This window comes from Leucoraja erinacea, chromosome 1 (assembly GCF_028641065.1).
Source record: "Leucoraja erinacea ecotype New England chromosome 1, Leri_hhj_1, whole genome shotgun sequence".
Classification (NCBI taxonomy): Eukaryota; Metazoa; Chordata; class Chondrichthyes; order Rajiformes; family Rajidae; genus Leucoraja; species Leucoraja erinaceus.
The window spans coordinates 48,122,941-48,140,929 of NC_073377.1; the positions used below are offsets into that span (position 1 = coordinate 48,122,941).

The 17,989-nt window shown below is 40.7% G+C and overlaps 1 protein-coding gene across 4 annotated transcripts in view; it reads right to left on the reverse strand.

Annotated features, from left to right (window-relative positions):
• LOC129696296 (ADP-ribosylation factor-like protein 15) overlaps window positions 1-17,989 on the reverse strand; it is a 284,855-nt gene that overhangs the window by 122,723 nt on the left and 144,143 nt on the right. For all 4 annotated transcript variants that reach the window (XM_055634077.1, XM_055634094.1, XM_055634070.1 and 1 more), the window contains one exon: window positions 10,287-10,495. In XM_055634077.1, coding sequence (XP_055490052.1) covers window positions 10,287-10,495 — 209 coding nt within the window. The remainder of the gene's footprint in view (window positions 1-10,286; window positions 10,496-17,989) is intronic.

A 17,989-nucleotide genomic window follows, 5' to 3' on the forward strand; every position in this document is an offset into this window, starting at 1 on the left:
GAAAATAGGTGCAGGTGGAGGCCATTCGGCCCTTCGAGCCAGCACTGCCATTCATTGTGATCATATAACCATATAACAATTACAGCACGGAAACAGGCCATCTCGGCCCTACAAGTCCATGCCGAACAAATTTTTTTCCCCTTAGTCCTACCTGCTTGCACTCATACCATAACCCTCCATTCCCTTCACATCCATATGCCTATCCAATTTATTTTTAAATGATACCAATGAACCTGCCTCCACCACTTCCACTGGGAGCTCATTCCACACCGCTACCACTCTCTGCGTAAAGAAGTTCCCCCTCATATTACCCCTAAACTTCTGTCCCTTAATTCTGAAGTCATGTCCTCTTGTTTGAATCTTCCCTATTCTCAAAGGGAAAAGCTTGTCCACATCAACTCTGTCTATCCCTCTCATCATTTTAAAGACCTCTATCAGGTCCCCCCTTAACCTTCTGCGCTCCAGAGAATAAAGACCTAACTTATTCAACCTATCTCTGTAACGCCTATCTCTGTAACGGGTAATTGATTGGGGATGATCATGGCTGATCATCCCCAATCAATAACCCGTGCCTGCCTTTTCCCCATATCCCTCGATTCCACTAGCCCCTAGAGAGGATGGTTAATCGGCTCAGTTCGCATTAACCAACCTGATCTCCCGGTGGCTCAGCACTTCAACTCCCCCTCCCATTCCGAATCCGACCTTTCTGTCCTGGGCCTCCTCCATGGCCAGAGTGAGTCCCACCGCAAATTGGAGGAGCATCACCTCATATTTCGCTTGGGTAGTTTACAACCCAGCGTTATGAACATTGACCTCCAATTTCTGGTAGTCCTTGCTTTCTCCCTCCTTCCCCTCCCCTTCCTAGCTCTCCCACAGCCTACTGTCTCCGCCTCTTCCTTTCTTCTTCCCGCCCCCCCATCCCCATATCAGTCTGAAGAAGGGTCTTGACCCGAAACGTCACCTATTCCTTTGCTCCATAGATCCTGCCTCACACGCTGAGTTTCCCCAGCATTTTTGTCTACCTTCGATTCTTCCAGCATCTGCAGTTCTTTCTTAAAACACTCATATAGCAGTGATACTGTATGTCAGTTCAAACTTCTGTAATGGTAATTGAACCCAAAACATCACTGAGCCAGAACTAATAATAGTGAACAAAAACAATTATATACAAATCCACTGCGCTCTGTCACGAATTTAGTTGCTTGGATAAAGGGTACAACATTTAGTGCAAGATAAAGTACGATTAAAGATACTTCGAAGGTCTCCAATGAGGTAGATGGGAGAACACGACTGCACTCTAAAGGGCCTGTCCAATCTATGTGTCCTTGGCACGTAAGTTACCTCGTGGTCGCGATGGTTCTGCGAAGGTCGGGCGCGATTACATGCGTACGCACAGCTGTCTGTAGTACGTGACGTCATTTGAAGATGGACACAAAGCTGGAGTAACTCAGCAGGACCGGCAGCATCTCTGGAAAGAAGCAATGGGTGACATTTTGTGTTGAGACTCTTCTTCAGTCTGAAAAAGGTCTTGACCCAAAACATCACCCATTGGTTCTCTCCAGAGATGCTGACCGGTCCCGCTGAGTTACTCCTGCATTTTGTGTCTAACTTCAATTTTCTATTCCCGGAGTGGGGCCAAGAAGAGGGGGCGGATCTGGACCACAACGGCCGTGAGCCCCAGGTCGAGTTCGGCGATCGTTTGCCTGCTTCTGCTGCTGTTGAAGGTGAGATGTTGCATCACGCCAGGGTCTTGGGCCTGTCCCACTTTGGCCGTCAGTTCCGCGACAGGTTCGTTGGTGTGCGAAGATTTGGTTCACTACAAAAATTTTGAAGCCCAGTGCGATGTCGCACACAACTACATACCCCTCCACGCTTCTAAGTGGGCCAGGCCTCGGCCATACAATGCCCATACGCCTCAACGCGTGCCAAGGACACGTAAGTGGGTCAGGCCCTTAACTGGTGTGAGGGCAGTTCAGTTGTCTGATAAAATCCGGGAAATAACTGTCCTTAAATCTGGAGGTATGTGTTTTCAAACATCTATACCTCTTGCCTGATGGGAGAGGGGAGAAGAGCAAGTGACCAGGGTGAGGTTGATCCTTGAATATGCTGGTGGTCTTCCCGATGCTGCGTGAAGTATAGATCGAGTCAATGGAAGAGAGGTAGTTGTTTGAGTCTGAGACAGTAGTTTGAACACTGTCTCAGAAAAGGCTATTAAACATTGAACTGGATGTAATCCAAAATAACCATTAACTGTAAAGAGCAACATCATTGAATTTCTATATTTTATTTCAGTCTGCTTCATGTTATCAATTTGTGTTGGCTATATAATTTGATACACCTTGCACAATAAAATTATAAAAGCACTGCTGGATCATCATCACAGCACACAACACTGGTAAATTCTTGGTATTGATAGTCTAAGTTTAAACATTCACTTTCATTTATCCACTAAAATGAGTAGAAATCAAATCAATTAAATAGTTTCCCAGTGATTTAGGTATCAAGTAGCTGAGCTAAGCAGACCTAAACGTATCCAACTTCAATCCTCAACCTGTGTTCCACATTCTGGCTTTTAGACAAGCGATACAATTTAAACTGGTCAATTACGAAGTGTTGTCATCTGTTCCAGTGCCCAAATTCAAATATCCTGCACAGATGATTTTCCTAACTTAGTTTTGGATTTATTAAACAGTAGTTCTCAAAAAATGCAGATACAAATGTGGTTAAAATGTACATCTGGACTTGCTTTAATAATGAAGTAACATGTGACAGACCACAGAAGGTCACCTGGCACGTCAGAGTAATATACAAGACCATTTGTCTTTTTCTGCAGTCAATTTTTTACATTTACGGGAATTTTATCTCATAACTCTTTCTTCCTTTTAATACAGCTGGTCTGAGCTTCTGGAATGATTTTAGTGTACATCAGGATTTAGAATTTCCCTAATTATGTTAAAAATATTATATCTAATTGGAAATTCACGTTTGATTGGTTGCCTTTCTAACAACATTGAAATTTGTTTACATATAACTTGGTCAAGTATTGCAGTCTTTTCTGGTTTGCTCTGAGAACTTGCCCAAAGCAATACCACATTAATTGGGCACATCATAGAGTAAGAGGTTTCATACTGTAAGAGATGTACTGCATTATGTGTATGAAATCCACATTAAGCATGAAATGGTGTTGGGTAGACAGATGGGACTGAAGGCTGATAAATCCCAAGGGACTGATGGTCTGCATCCCAGGGTACTTAAGGAAGTGGCTCTAGAAATCGTGGACGCATTGCGATCATTTTCCAATGTTCTTTCGATTCAGGATCAGTTCCTGTGGATTGGAGGGTAGCTAATGTTATCCCACTTTTTAAGAAAGGCGAGAGAGAGAGAGAAATCTGAATTATTGAACAGTTAGCCTGACATCGGTGGTGCGGAAGATGCTGCAGTCAATTATAAAAGATGAAATAGGGCACATTTGGATAGCAGTAACAGGATTGGTTTGCGTCAGCATGGATTTACTAAGGGGAAATCATGCTTGACTAATCTTCTGGAAATTTTTGAGGATGTAACTAAGAAAATGGACAAGGGAGAGCAAGTGGGTGTAGTGTACCTGGACTTTCAGAAAGCATTTGATAAGGTCCCACGTAGGAGATTAGTGGGCAAAATTAGGACACATGATATTGGGGGTAGGCTGCTGACATGGACAGAAAATTGGTTGGCAGACAGGAAACAAGGGGTAGGGATTAACGGCTCCCTTTCAGAATGGCAGGCAGTGACTAGTGGGGTACCGCAAGGCTCGGTGCTGGGACCGCAGCTATTTACAATATATATTAATGATTTAGATGAAGGGATTACAAGTAACACTAGCAAATTTACAGATGACAAAAAGCTGGTTGGCAGTGTGAACTGTGAGGAAGATGCTATGAGAATGCAGGGTGACGTGGACAGGTTGGGTGAGCGGGCAGAATCATGGCAGATGCAGTTTAATGTGGATAAATGTGAGGTTATCCACTTTGGTAGCCATTCTTCTGCCCTCTGCCTCATGCCCAATTCTTTGTCTCAGAATATGGATCTTTTTCCCCATTTTTTAAATTCTCAGTTCATCTAGCTTCTGATTTTCTCTACCTGTTCATTATTAAATGTTAACGTTACTGTGACCACCTCAATTTTTCCAATGTCCCTACTCACATTAACCTATTCTCCCTGCCAGCAAATTTGCAACTCTGTTCACGAAGAAACAACCTAACACCGTCGTCTAACTGGCTGATGAGAGGGGTGCTGCTGTCATTTAGCAAACTGATTTTCCTAGCATTGATGCAAGGCAAATAAAAGGGATGCAGGAAGTACAAGTGATGATTGTTGACAGAATGTTGAGATTGCGGCAATACATCGATGTATTGCACAGAATAGTGGTGCTGAAGATGGTGAAGACTTTTCCAGATGGATCTGGGATATTCCTGTAAGACCTTGCATCTTGCTACACATCAAAGATGGTGACCCAATTTTTCAAGCAGAAGGGGATAATTGCCTTGGAATACTAGCCTGGTAACTCGCCTAACTTGGTCAATTATCAAGGAGAAAGAAAAGGAGTGCACTTATGATGCAATTATAAAGAAAGCACATCAGCGCCTCTACTTCCTGAGAAGATTACGGAGAGTTGGTATGTCAAGGAGGACTCTCTCGAACCTCTACAGGTGCACAGTAGAGAGCATGCTGACCGGTTGCATCGTGGCTTGGTTTGGCAACTTGAGCTTCCAGGAGCGGAAAAGGCTGCAAAAAGTTGTAAACACTGCCCAGTCCATCATCAGCTCTGACCTCCCTACCATTGAGGGGATCTATCGCAGTCGTTGCCCCAAAAAGGCTGTCAACATCATCAAGGACCCACACCATCCTGGCCACACACTCATCTCCCTGCTGCCTTCAGGTAGAAGGTACAGAAGCCTGAAATCTGGTCCATCCAGGTTCAGGAACAGCTCCTTCCCCACAGCCATCAGACTATTAAACACAACCAAACAAACTCGGAACTATAACAGCCTTTTGCACTTTATCTGTTTATTTATGTGTGTGTATATATATATATATATATATATTTATGGTATATAGACACACTGATCTGTTCTGTAATTATGCCTACAATATTCTGTTGTGCTGCAGCAAGCAAGAATTTCATTGTCCTATTTGGGACACATGACAATAAACTCACTTGACTTGACTCTTGATACAAAACAGAAACTCAGAGGTCATAATTCAGCTGTGGTATCGAGATGAAAAAATCCTCGGAAATATGGTCAATTACATGTCAAGTTGCGTCAAAGACTTGATAGACAACAATGGTGGATATATGATGTACTAAAGACATAATAGTGTGATGATATTGAATAAAAGTTAACCTTGCAACGTATAATGACATATTATATCCAAATGTATTCTTGATTCCATTAAATTGTACAAGGATGTACATTTTCTTGGCTGGAAACATGTATTAGTAATAATAATTATAAAGGCCTTGACATAAACCTCTATGGTATAACTCTGCAGGCAACTCGCTGCAATCAGTCAAGAGTCAATAGTGTTTTATTGTCATGTCCCGGGAAAACAAAATTCAATAAATAGCAAATAACAAATAATAATATAGTCTTTTGCAGTTCAGAGCTCATAGCTTATTTGTTGTGTTTAATAGCCTGATGGCTGTGAGGATGAACCCGTTCCTGAACCTGGACGTTACAGTTTTCAGGCTCCTGTACCTTCTTCCTGATGGCAGTGGTGAGATGAGTGTGTGGCCAGAATGGTGTGGGTCCTTGATGATTTTGGCTGCCATTTTGAGGCAGCGACTACGATAGATCCCTTTGACGGTGGGGAGGTCAAAGTCGGTGATGGATTGGGCAGTGGCCACAACTTTTTGTAGTCTTTTTCGCTCCTGGATGCAACCAGTCAGAATGCTCTCTACCGTGCACCTGTAGAAGTTTAGGAGAATCCTCTTCGACATGCCAAATCTCCGTAATCTTCTCAGGAAGTAGAGTCGCTGATGTGCCTTCTTTACAATTGCATCGGTGTGCTAGGTCCAGGAAAGATGTTCTGAGATATGCACGCCCATGAATTTGAAGTTATTGGCCCTCTCTACCGTCGTCCCGTTGATATAAACAGGATTGTGGGTCCTCATCCTTCCCCTACCAAAGTCCACAATCAGTTCCTTGGTTTTACTAATGTTGAGAGCCGGGTTGTTGTGCTGGCACCAATTGGTCAGACGGTCGATCCCACTTCTATACTCTGACTCGTCCCCATCTGTGATTCGTCCAACCACAATGGTGTCATTGGCGAACTTGATGATGGAGTTCGTACTATGACCGGCTACGCAGTCATGGGTATAGAGTGAATAAAGCAGGGGACTGAGAACGCAGCCTTGAGGTGCTCCCCTACTAATTGTTACTGAGGAAGTTGTTCCTGCAATTCGAACAGACTGTGGTCTGTGGTCTGTGGATGAGGAAGTCGAGGATCCAATTGCAGAGGGATGGGCAGAGGCCCAGTTCCGTGAGCTTGGTAACCAGCTTGGAAGGATTGATGGTATTAAACGCCGAGCTGCAGCCTATAAACAACAGCCTGACGTAGGTGTTTTTAATGTCCGAGTGGTCCAGTGCGGAGTGGAGAGCCAGTGAAATTGCATCCTCCGCTGACCTGTTGTGGCAGTATGCGAAATGTAGTTGGTTGAGGTTCTTGTGGCTGCCTTGCCAACATTCTGTCACATTCTTTCTTTCTTTGCTGTTTTTTAATATGTGTTAAATGTATGCTTCAGTTTTCTTTAGCTTTGTATTATGTGTGTGGGGGGGGGGGGTTGGGGAGACCTTTTTAAAATCTCTTACCTCGACGGCGATGCAATTTTTTTCCGTATCGTATCTCCGTCCGCTGTGGTGGATGTTTATGTTACCTTTTATGTAGTTGTGCGTCATGTTGCTTTTTTCTGGTATGACTGTATGGTAAATCGAATTTCACTGTTCCTTAAATGGTACACGTGACAATAAAGGACCATTGAACCATTGATATGAAAATACAGCCAGATTTTTTTGTGCTTAGACTTAAACCAAAAATTCTGCAGTAAAGGGACACAGTTTACTCTGTCGCACAGGAGGTACATTCTGTTTGCAAGCTACAGGGCACTTTTTCTCTTTTGGGAAATATGAAACATGCATTAAAATACTTGCACAATGCACTTATTAACAACACACTTTAATTTGTGGTCACGGATCATTAATGCTTTTTCAGCACCTGTGCACGGTTCATAAAACTTTATGAAGTAACAAAATATGTTATCCAATCCTTCCTGTAATCAGGATTCGATCTAAGTATACTGATGCATGTTACAAATTGACCACATAGACTTCCGTTAGGAGTACCAGTTTCCCCATTTTTTCCTTCACTGGATAATATAACGAAGCAGAACCAATTACACACATCATAAAGTTTGTGTTAATTTATGATTGTCTCAAGAGCAAGTACAACAGGAAATTTAACAGCCTACACTGTATGAATACACATTCATCTACTTTGTTAGCCTCCTGCAAAATAAATCCGTGTGTTTCAGGAGTACATCAATAAAAAAAATATCACACACAGCTTTACACATTAATAGCTGGGGACAGGCAACGGATATATTTGTACCAAGAAGATGCTTAAAAATGGATGCCAGAGAACAATGTGCACGACCTTCCAACACGTTTTAATGAAACTCCATTCTCCGAAGCACAAAAGTAGCTTAAATTGTCAATACCCCTGTACAAGCAATATTGCAACTAATGTTTTTTCAGTTGTGATACAATGATGAAAAACACTATTGGAGTAACACTAAATTTCCAACTGCGTTGTTTAGAATGTGCAAAAGGAAATCAAGATTCCTTTTTGACCTGTCGAGTGAGATGTCTGGGACAACTGAATAATATTCTCAAATGAGAAAGTAAAATGATCATTTGTATGAGTTATGCCCACAGTCTTGGTAATATATTATCACATGTTGGTATAAAATCCTAATTTCTTTAGTTTCCAGGAAAATAAAGGGGGAGAGAATACCAGGACAATTAATTCAAAGAGCTGACATACATACACACAATGACGTCAACAATCCCTGTGCCAAAAGATAACATGATTATTCATAAAAAAGCAAATTGGATACAAATTGTGTCAAACATAAATAATGACAATTATCAAAAGTTAAAAAGTACATGCAAAAATTGTGCTTCCATTTCTCAAGTGACATTGTTCGTTCGTTAGATTTATCTAAAGAGCATACACACTGGGAAAACACGGGTTAGAGAAAAAAGTAATTGTCATACAAAAGAGACTGTAGACAAAAGAGAGTGGAGAAGGAAAACGGATCAGATGCTGGAAAGGATTCCGAGTACACCTCGATTTCAAATTGCAACTCAGCAGAAACTGAAATCATGAAAGAAACCATTCTATGTAGGAAATCCTGCATTCTATGTAGGAAATTGTAAATGTGGCTTACAGCATTTATAAACAGAACCCAAGTAGCAAAAAGCAGGTCACTGAAAGTCACACACCAATATTTAACATTACACGTACTTGCTACCTTTATATTGCCGTAAAATACCTTTATGCTAATAAATTCATTGTTTAATGCGTAAAAGTGCTACACACAGGAATATTGCATTTACGAGAAATTATGCTTATGAATATCAGCAGTGTAACCATTGGTGTTGTTTTGTTAATGCCATGTGCACTGAGATGCAGTGAAAAGCTATGTTTGCATGCAATCTAATTAAATCATACTATACACAAATACAATCAAGCCACTCACAAATACCACAGGGTAGAGCAAAGAGCATAATACCAGAGTGCCGAACATTGGTAGATCGGGACTACACACGGAAGCTTTTGGGTGGACCGTTTAGTACACTGATAACTGCGGAAAGAAGCAGTTCATGTATCTGGTGGTATGTGTTTTCAAGGTTTTGTATCTGCCTGGCAGGGGAAAAGAGGGAACGACTGGGGTGAAAAGGTCCTTGATTAGGTTGGCTGCTTTCCGGAGGCATCGACTAGTAAGTGTAGATGGAATCGATGGTAGGCTAAATTTATTTTGGGCTCAAATAAATGAGATGAAGGCAAAACTTAATTCTCCAACATTCAAGTCAATGGAATTGAATATTAGACTAAAATGGGGGATCATATCAATCGTCATATGGCTGCCATGTTATCAAAATGGGGTTATTGTTTTGAACCTGGCACAAATTCCTAGTTGTGGATAATCAGCTTACTAGTCTCAACAAGATATCCACATGACCAAAAGGGCAAAGAAAACAAAATATCCTGACTCTTTCCAAATGCAAAGTTGGACAAATGCACGATTCCAAGATACAAGAGCATTGTGTTATAGAATGATGATGGACCTTCAAACCCCAACATGAGTTCATAAGTAACTAAACACATTTCCATGTGGCCTGCAACTATAGCAATGACATATAAAAATAACTGGCTAGCGTTTTAGACAAAACGGGTATATTCAATTTCATAGACTCATAGTCATACAGCACAAAAACAGGCCCTTCGGCCCATCTTGCCCATGCCGATCAAGCTGCTCCAGCTACACGAGTCCCACTTGACTGTGTTCATGTTTTCCAAGTACTACTTTCATAAAGTAAGAAATATGGAAAAAATCTGTTGTGATTGTACAAGCTTCTAAATCAGTCATAGGAAGAAGGCTCATATTGATGAGAGTTGGCCTGAATGAATGTAGTGGAGACTAAGAGCAATTGATTAGTTTGATTCATTAACATGTGCTTGGCGAATCCAAGCAGCAATAAATCAGGGATTGAAATCTATTGCTAAAGGAATCAGATGTAGAATGAATGCAGTACAAAATCATCCCCCACAAAATGAAAGTTTTATGAAACAAACTGTCTTTGCATCCAAATTTAATCATTGTAATAGTTTCCTATTGTAATCATGTCCAATAGATATAATTATAAATTGATTGCTATTCACTCTTGGCACTTGAGAATTACTGTTCTGAAACTTGCTAGATGTGGTCATTAATTTGAAGCTTGCTTAAATAAACACACATAAATCTTAGGGAAGAGAGTCACCAACTTAATTTGTTTTCACCTGTGGTGTAATACAAGTCATCATGATCTGTTTATAAATCTACTTAAAATATCGAAACAAGTTAGGCTTTTCAAACAAGACTTCAGATTTTTTTTAACTTTTTCTTTACACTCAAAGACTAAAAGCAAAACTGATAATTTTCTAACCGAATTTTAGCTCATGTCTATTATTATTAGTCATACCTCCTGTAAAGAACGAGCCGCTGGCTTGTCTTGATGGTTGGCTAATATTAAAAATGGCAAAGTGCATAGCTGTGGATGCTGAAGAGCAGAATGCAACTCATTCCTCGCCATTTCTAGATCATCTTCAGATGACGCGCTGTCGAGAACAAATGCAACCCCTTGTGATCCTTGATAGTATCGACTCCAGTATTTGCGAATATTGTCTGCCCCTTGGGAGAATTAATAAAATAAATCATTCAAAAATATATACTTTCATTCAAAAAAAAAGCAGCATTCTTCTTGAAAAACAGAAAATTATCAAAACTTCGCCAATATAAATAAGTGATAGCATTTTCGCAGCAGGCTTTTTGGAAACTGAAAAATATTGCCATCAGATGCACAGTAAGCCTTTCCCATTGACTAAACTAAGCTATGTTTGGATGCATCCCTTAAAAATTCTGGCTCCCAATTATATAGAAACTTAGAAAATAGGTGCCGGAGTAGGCCATTCGGCCCTTCGAGCCTGCACCGCCATTCAATATGATCATGGCTGATCATCCAATTCAGTATCCTGTACCTGCCTTCTCTCCATACCCTCTGATCCCTTTAGCCACAAGGGCCACATCTAACTTCCTCTTAAATATAGCCAATGAACTGGCCTCAACTACCTTCTGTGGCAGAGAATTCCACAGATTCACCACTCTCTGTGTAAAAAATGATTTTCTCATCTCGGTCCTAAAAGACTTCCCCCTTATCCTTAAACTGTGACCCCTTGTTCTGGACTTCCCCAACATCGGGAATAATCTTCCTGCATCTAGCCTATCCAACCCCTTAAGACTTTTATAAGTTTCTATAAGATCCCCCCTCAATCTTCTAAATTCTAGCGAGTACAAGCCGAGTCTATCCAGTCTTTCTTCATATGAAAGTCCTGCCATCCCAGGAATCAGTCTGATGAACCTTCTCTGTACTCCCTCTATGGCAAGAATGTCTTTCCTCAGATTAGGAGACCAAAACTGTACGCAATACTCCAGGTGTGGTCTCACCAATACCCTGTATAACTACAGTAGAACCTCCCTGCTCTTATACTCGAATCCTTTTGCAATGAATGCTAACATACCATTCGCTTTCTTCACTGCCTGCTGCATCTGCATGCCTACTTTCAATGACTGGTGTACCATGACACCCAGGTCTCATTGCATCTCCCCTTTTCCTAATCGGCCACCATTCAGATAATAATCTACTTTCCTGTTTTTGCCACCAAAGTGGATAACCTCACATTTATCCACATTGTACTGCATCTGTCATGCATTTGCCCACTCACCCAACCTATCCGAGTCACCTTGCAGCCTCCTAGCATCCTCCGCACAGGTAACACTGCCCCCCAGCTTCGTGTCATCTGCAAACCTGGAGATGTTGCATTCAATTCCCTCATCCAGATCATTAATATATATTGTAAATAGCTGGGGTCCCAGCACTGAGCCTTGCGGTACCCCACTAGTCACTGCCTGCCATTGTGAAAAGGACCCTTTTACTCCTACTCTTTGCTTCCTGTTTGCCAGCCAGTTCTCTATCCACATCAATACTGAACCCCCAATACTGTGTGCTTTACGTTTGCATGCTAATGTCTTATGTGGGACCTTGTCGAAAGCCTTCTGAAAGTCCAGATACAACACATCCACTGGTTCTCCCTTATCCACTCTACTAGTTACATCCTCGAAAAATTATATAAGATTCGAGAACTACTCCAGAATTACTAATTACTATTACTAATGCATCCACTATTTCTGAGGCTACTTCCTTAAGTGCTCTGGGATGCAACTTATCTGGCCCTGGGGATTTATCGGCCTTTAATCCATTCAATTTACCTAACACCACTTCGAGGCTAACCTGGATTTCACTCAGTTCCTCCATCTCATTTGACCCCCGGTCCCCTGCTATTTCCGGCAGATTATTTATATCTTCCTTAGTGAAGACAGAACCAAAGTAGTTATTCAATTCGGCTGCCATGTCCTTGTTCCCCATGATTAATTCGCCTGTTTCTGACTGCAAGTGACCTACATTTGTTTTAACTAATCTTTTTCTTTTCACATATCTATAAAAGCTTTTGCAGTCAGTTTTTATGTTCCCTGACAGTTTTCTTTCATAATCTATCTTTCCTTTCCTAATTAAGCCCTTTGTCCTCCTCTGTTGGACTCTGAATTTCTCCCAGTCCCCTGGTAGGCTGCTTTTTCTGGCTAATTTGTATGCTTCATCTAATGTTTTGATACTATCCCTGATTTCCCTTGTTATCCACGGGTGCATTTATTCTTTTGCCAAACTGGGGATTTATTCTTTTGCCAAACTGGGATGAACAATTGTTGTAGTTCATCCATGCAGTCTTTAAATGCCTTCCATTGCATATCCACCGTCAACCCTTTAAGAATCAATTGCCAGTCTATCTTGGCCAATTCACGTCTCATACCCTCAAAGTTACCTTTCTTTAAGTTCAGGATCCTTGTTTCTGAATTAACAATGTCACTCTCCATCCTAATGAAGAACTCAACCATATTATGGTCACTCTTGCCAAAGGGGCCACGCACAACAAGACTGCTAACTAACCCTTCCTCACTACTCAATACCCAGTCTAGAATAGCCTGCTCTGTCGTTGGTTCCTCTACATGTTGGTTTAGAAAACTATCCCGTATACATTCCAAGAAATCCTCTTCCTCAGCACCCCTGCCAATTTGATTCACCCAATCTATATGTAGATTGAAGTCACCCATTATAACTGTTTTACCTTTGTTGCACGCATTTCTAATTTCCTGTTTGATGCCATCCCCAACTCCACTACTACTGTTAGGTGGCCTGTACACAACTCCCACTAGCGTTTTCTGCCCCTTAGTGTTTCGCAGCTCTACCCATATCGATTCCACATCCTCCAAGCTAATGTCTTTCCTTTCTATTGTGTTAATCTCCTCTCGAACCAGCAACGCTACCCCACCTCCTTTTCCTTTCTGTCTATCCCTCCTGAATATTGAATATCCCTGGATGTTCAGTTCCCAGCCTTGATCACCCTGGAGCCATGTCTCCGTGATCACATCTATATCATAGTCATTAATAACTATCTGCACATTCAACTCATCCACCTTATTACGAATGCTCCTTGCATTGATACAAAGCCTTCAGGCTTGTTTTTACAACACTCTTACCCCTTATACAATTATGTTGAAAAGTGGCCCTTTTTGATTTTTGCCCTGGATTTGTTATCTGCTTCACTTTAAATGTTGCATTTGGAACACCAGAAAATACACATAATACATATGGATATTAATCTCAAAATGCTATATCTGTAAACTCAAATCTCTCAATGGTAAAGAGTCAAATAATTAAAAATGACGATACATTCTAGATATAACTGTGACCAAGAAAGCTGAATAAATAGCATTGTTACAAGGGGAGGTGGTGGTGACGGTGGTGGTGGGGGGTAATCCGATTATTAGATTAGTTTTCGTACCAATATAGGGACATATTCAATTTTATTCCTTATATTTCCTTCAATAAAATTGCAATATAGGTTTTGGAGAAAGGTTTAACCCTTCTTGTTTACACAACTATTTCATTAGCATGGGCAAAATTCAACATACTTTACTTCTAGAAATAACATATCCAAAACAGAATGTTCACAGGCTGGTTCATGTATTTCCCACTGCTGAAACATTTCAGGAAATTCAGACAGATTAATAATCTGGATGCAATTGTTAGAGGCATGATTATTACATTTACAGAACAAATAAAAATCAGTGTTGGTGTTGATAGTGAAACAGGGAGTCTTCAATGACATGTGCTAGTGAGGGCACGAGAAGAAGGATAGGCCAGATGAATAAATGGCTGAGGAACTGGTCCAGGGGGCAGGGGTTTAGGCTTTGGATCTTTGGACATTTAGGACACTTTTAGGTAATTGATGACCTATACTAAAGGGTTAATTGCATTTAAATTAGAGGGCAGTGCACTATCCTGGGAAGGATATTTGCTAGTGCTACTTGGGATTGTGTTTGTTAGATTGGCAGTGGAGAAGGTCCCAGAGCAGAAAGGAGGCTGATGTGAAGTGGGGAAGAAATATTGTAATCAAAGAGAGCAAAATTAGTAGACTGGACAGGCAGATGCACAGCAAAGAGAGGGAAAAAGACTGGTGGTTTTAAACAGTATTAATTTCAATGGTAGAGCCTCAACAAGTAAGACGGATGAACTCAGCCTGTGGATTCGGACTCAGCAACCATAACAGAAACATGGCTGATTGAAGGGATGGACTGGCAGCTCAATGTTCCAGGGATAGACACTGTAGGAGTGATGGATATGTAGATACGAAAGGAAGGGAGATGCATTTTTGATAAGAGAGGACAGATCTACAGTGTTCAGACAGGATATTCATAGGATTGTCCAATTATGCTATATAGGCACAACTTAGAAACAGAGAGAATGATCAATTTTGATGGAGCTGTATTTATGCGGCCCCCAATAGTCAGAGCATTAGAGCAGCAGATGTGTAGGATGATTTAATGTAGTTGCAATTAGGGGTAGTATTAATGGGAGATTTATACTTACCTAATATTGACCAAATCTCCCAGAGTTTAAAGGGAAAATTTGTTAAATGTGACCAAGAAAGCTTTCTTAAACAACATATGGAGGGCTCTATTAGGGAGTTTGAGTTAGAGTTTAGTTTAATGTCTAATGTACAGTGAAAAGCATTTATCTGGCGCCACGCTGGACCTCCTCTTGGTAGGGCTAGAGATTTACATACAGTGGGGGAGCACATTGGGAACAATGACTGTAATTTTGTTGGTCTTTAAATAATTGTGAAGAATAATAGGACTGGCCTACAAGGCAAGGTCCTAAATCGGCTGATTTTGGCTGATTTGCTAAAAGCCCTGTCCCACAGTACGAGTTCATTCCAAGAGTTCTCCCGAGTTTGCTCGATTCGAACTCGGAGATTTACGGTAATGGCCACTCGTCGGTACTCGGGGTTCTCGTGGACATTTTTCAACAGGTTGAAAAATCTTCACGAGTCTTCCCGTGCTTACCTGCCATTAGCGAGTCTTCCCAAGTACCTGCCATTAGCGTTACGAGCCGCTAAGAGATGTTCCCGAGCTCCGACATACCTGTTACGTTCATTCTCTGTGCTTACCACAAGTTTAATTTTTTTTTAACTCGGGAGAGCTCTTGGAATAAACTCGTACTGTGGGACAGGGCTATAAAGCTGATTTTGTAAGCATATAGTCGGGACTTGCAGAGGTCGATGGAGAGAGTCTGTTTACAAGTACAGTGACGGCTGGCAAGTGAGAGGCTTTCAAAATCAAGAAAAGTACAGAGGCAGCATGTTCCTGTTGTGGTGAAGGGCAAGGATGGCAAGTTTAGGGAACCCTGGTTGACAAGAGGTGTTAGGGCTCTGCTCAGGAAATAGGAGATATCAGAAGTAGGCAGTCGATTCAAGCAAATCCCTCTGCTAGTGTAATCATAGCATACACTTAGAGGTATCCATGAAGGCAAAAAGAGGACATGAAATGAAGCCAGCAGGCAAAGTAAAGTAAAATCCCAAGATATTCTACAGGTATATTAAGAGTAAAGCGGTAGTTAGGGAAATAATAGGTCCTCTTAAAGATCAGCATGATTGTCTTTGAGTACAGGCCGAGGGTGACCTTATGAGGGACATGGATTAGTTGAACACTCACTCATTTTGCTGGGGGAAAGGATTCTACAACTAGAAGGTAAAGGCTGAAGGCAAGAGGGGAGAAATTTAAGAAAGGCCTCAGAAGCAATGTTTTCACGCAGGGAGTAGTCCATATTTGGAATAAACTGTCAGAGAAAGCAATAGAAGCGGATACAATTACAATTTTTTTTTTAAATCAGGAGGGATTCAATAAATTGGATCTGTAGCCTTTAGTGGACAAAATGAAGGAATGACCTGCTACGGTATGTTAAATTATGAGGGACATGGAGATGGTAGATAGTGGAAAGCATTTTGGAATGCACTCTTAAAAAGGGAAGGAGGCAGATAGCCCCCCAACATTTAAGATGCATTTTGACGAGCACTTAAAATGCATGACATACTTAGTGCTGGAAAATGGGATGAATATAAATTGTTGTCCGAGGTAAAACACACATGTGGTGGATTGAACTCCGTTTTGAACTGTTTCAGTAAACCAGCTGCAAGAGGCAAACTTCCAATGTGTGAGGCAAACGTCCATTGTTTAGTAGAGTTTGTCCAAGCCGCTATTCTAAATTTACCCATGTTTAGGAACCAAGTACACCCATCACACACCAAAGCTATTCCAAATGTTACAAGAGAGATAATGTTACACAGTCAATATTCCACGCCTCCACAATCTCTATCAGATAAATTTCTAAAGGCAATCAGCAGCTTTTGTGGGAAAATGTGAAGAGTTGAGCTAACAATAGAGTTCAAAGTTGAAAAGGTTTTACTGTGTTATCAGCTGCACATACACTCCCAACTAACAAACCAGTATATATGTGGTAATTTTATATCAACATTTTGATATCAAAATTTATGATCTGAACAATTAATTGCAAATACACCTGGCAGTATGTTATCTTGGGTGGATGCAGCTCAATTAGCAAATTAGCAAAAAAAAATTCCTCCACTTTCCTTCAACCCATTTTCAATTCACACAGTTGCACAGATCGATGATTTTGTATGAATAATGATGCCTTGCGCATCGTTTGAATCCTCAGTTAGGCAGTACATGATAGAACATGCACAAAATACATTCATCTATGTAGAGAATTCAGAGATATACATGTATGTCCAGTTCATATTTCGTGGTCAAATGCATAAACATATACAAATGTATAAATTTACCTGAATTATCTCTGATTTTTATTTGGTTAGGTTGAAAAAGATTGTGAATGATTTCATACATTTTTAAACATGCTGGATGGCCCAATTTTGTTAAGTTACAAGCAGCTTCATCTTTTAATTGGTTTTGACTATCACATAATATGTAGTTGCGAGGAATAACATAAATCATTCACAGTTCTCAATTTCAAAATTGTCACTCAAATTTAACGATTTCTTTGCAGAATCCAACACCGAAGAAAGTAATCAACGCAGGCGAGACATTAGGACTATTGTCTAACACAATCAAAATAAAGTGATATAGAGACAGATGGGCAAGGGATAGGTGCAGTGAATCCTTTCAAGCCTCATGAAATACTGGCAGACTGGCAATCCATTGTCAACTAATGCAGTTGTGATCTTTGTAAATTTTGAAAAGAACTACATGGAAATGTGTCAAACAGTTGATTAACAGCGTGGGGAATCATACCAAGTTTGATTTATGTTTTTGACACTTGGAAAAGATGATTATAACAATTTATCTGGTGACCCACACTTCAGCAATGTACCCCTGACATTATTAACTGTAAACTTTTGTATGCTTATTCCTTCAATTGCTACAACACTGATTTAAGTCTCTGTCTTTGTTGTTTAACAAGTTTAGGTGATTTTCACACATATGTTCAAATTAAAAAATATTAACTCCTTACTGCACATCTATTTTCATACATTGGGTGTAAGTATGTGTAAAATTCCAAGTTGTTTTACATATGCAACTCTTTTGTGGGTCTGCTTCCTTTCAAGGATAATTTGTTTCCCTTCCCACGTTATTTTCCTTGTTGACACCACAGGTTAGGATATTAGTAACCCAGACGTGTGGACCTACTGTAACTCA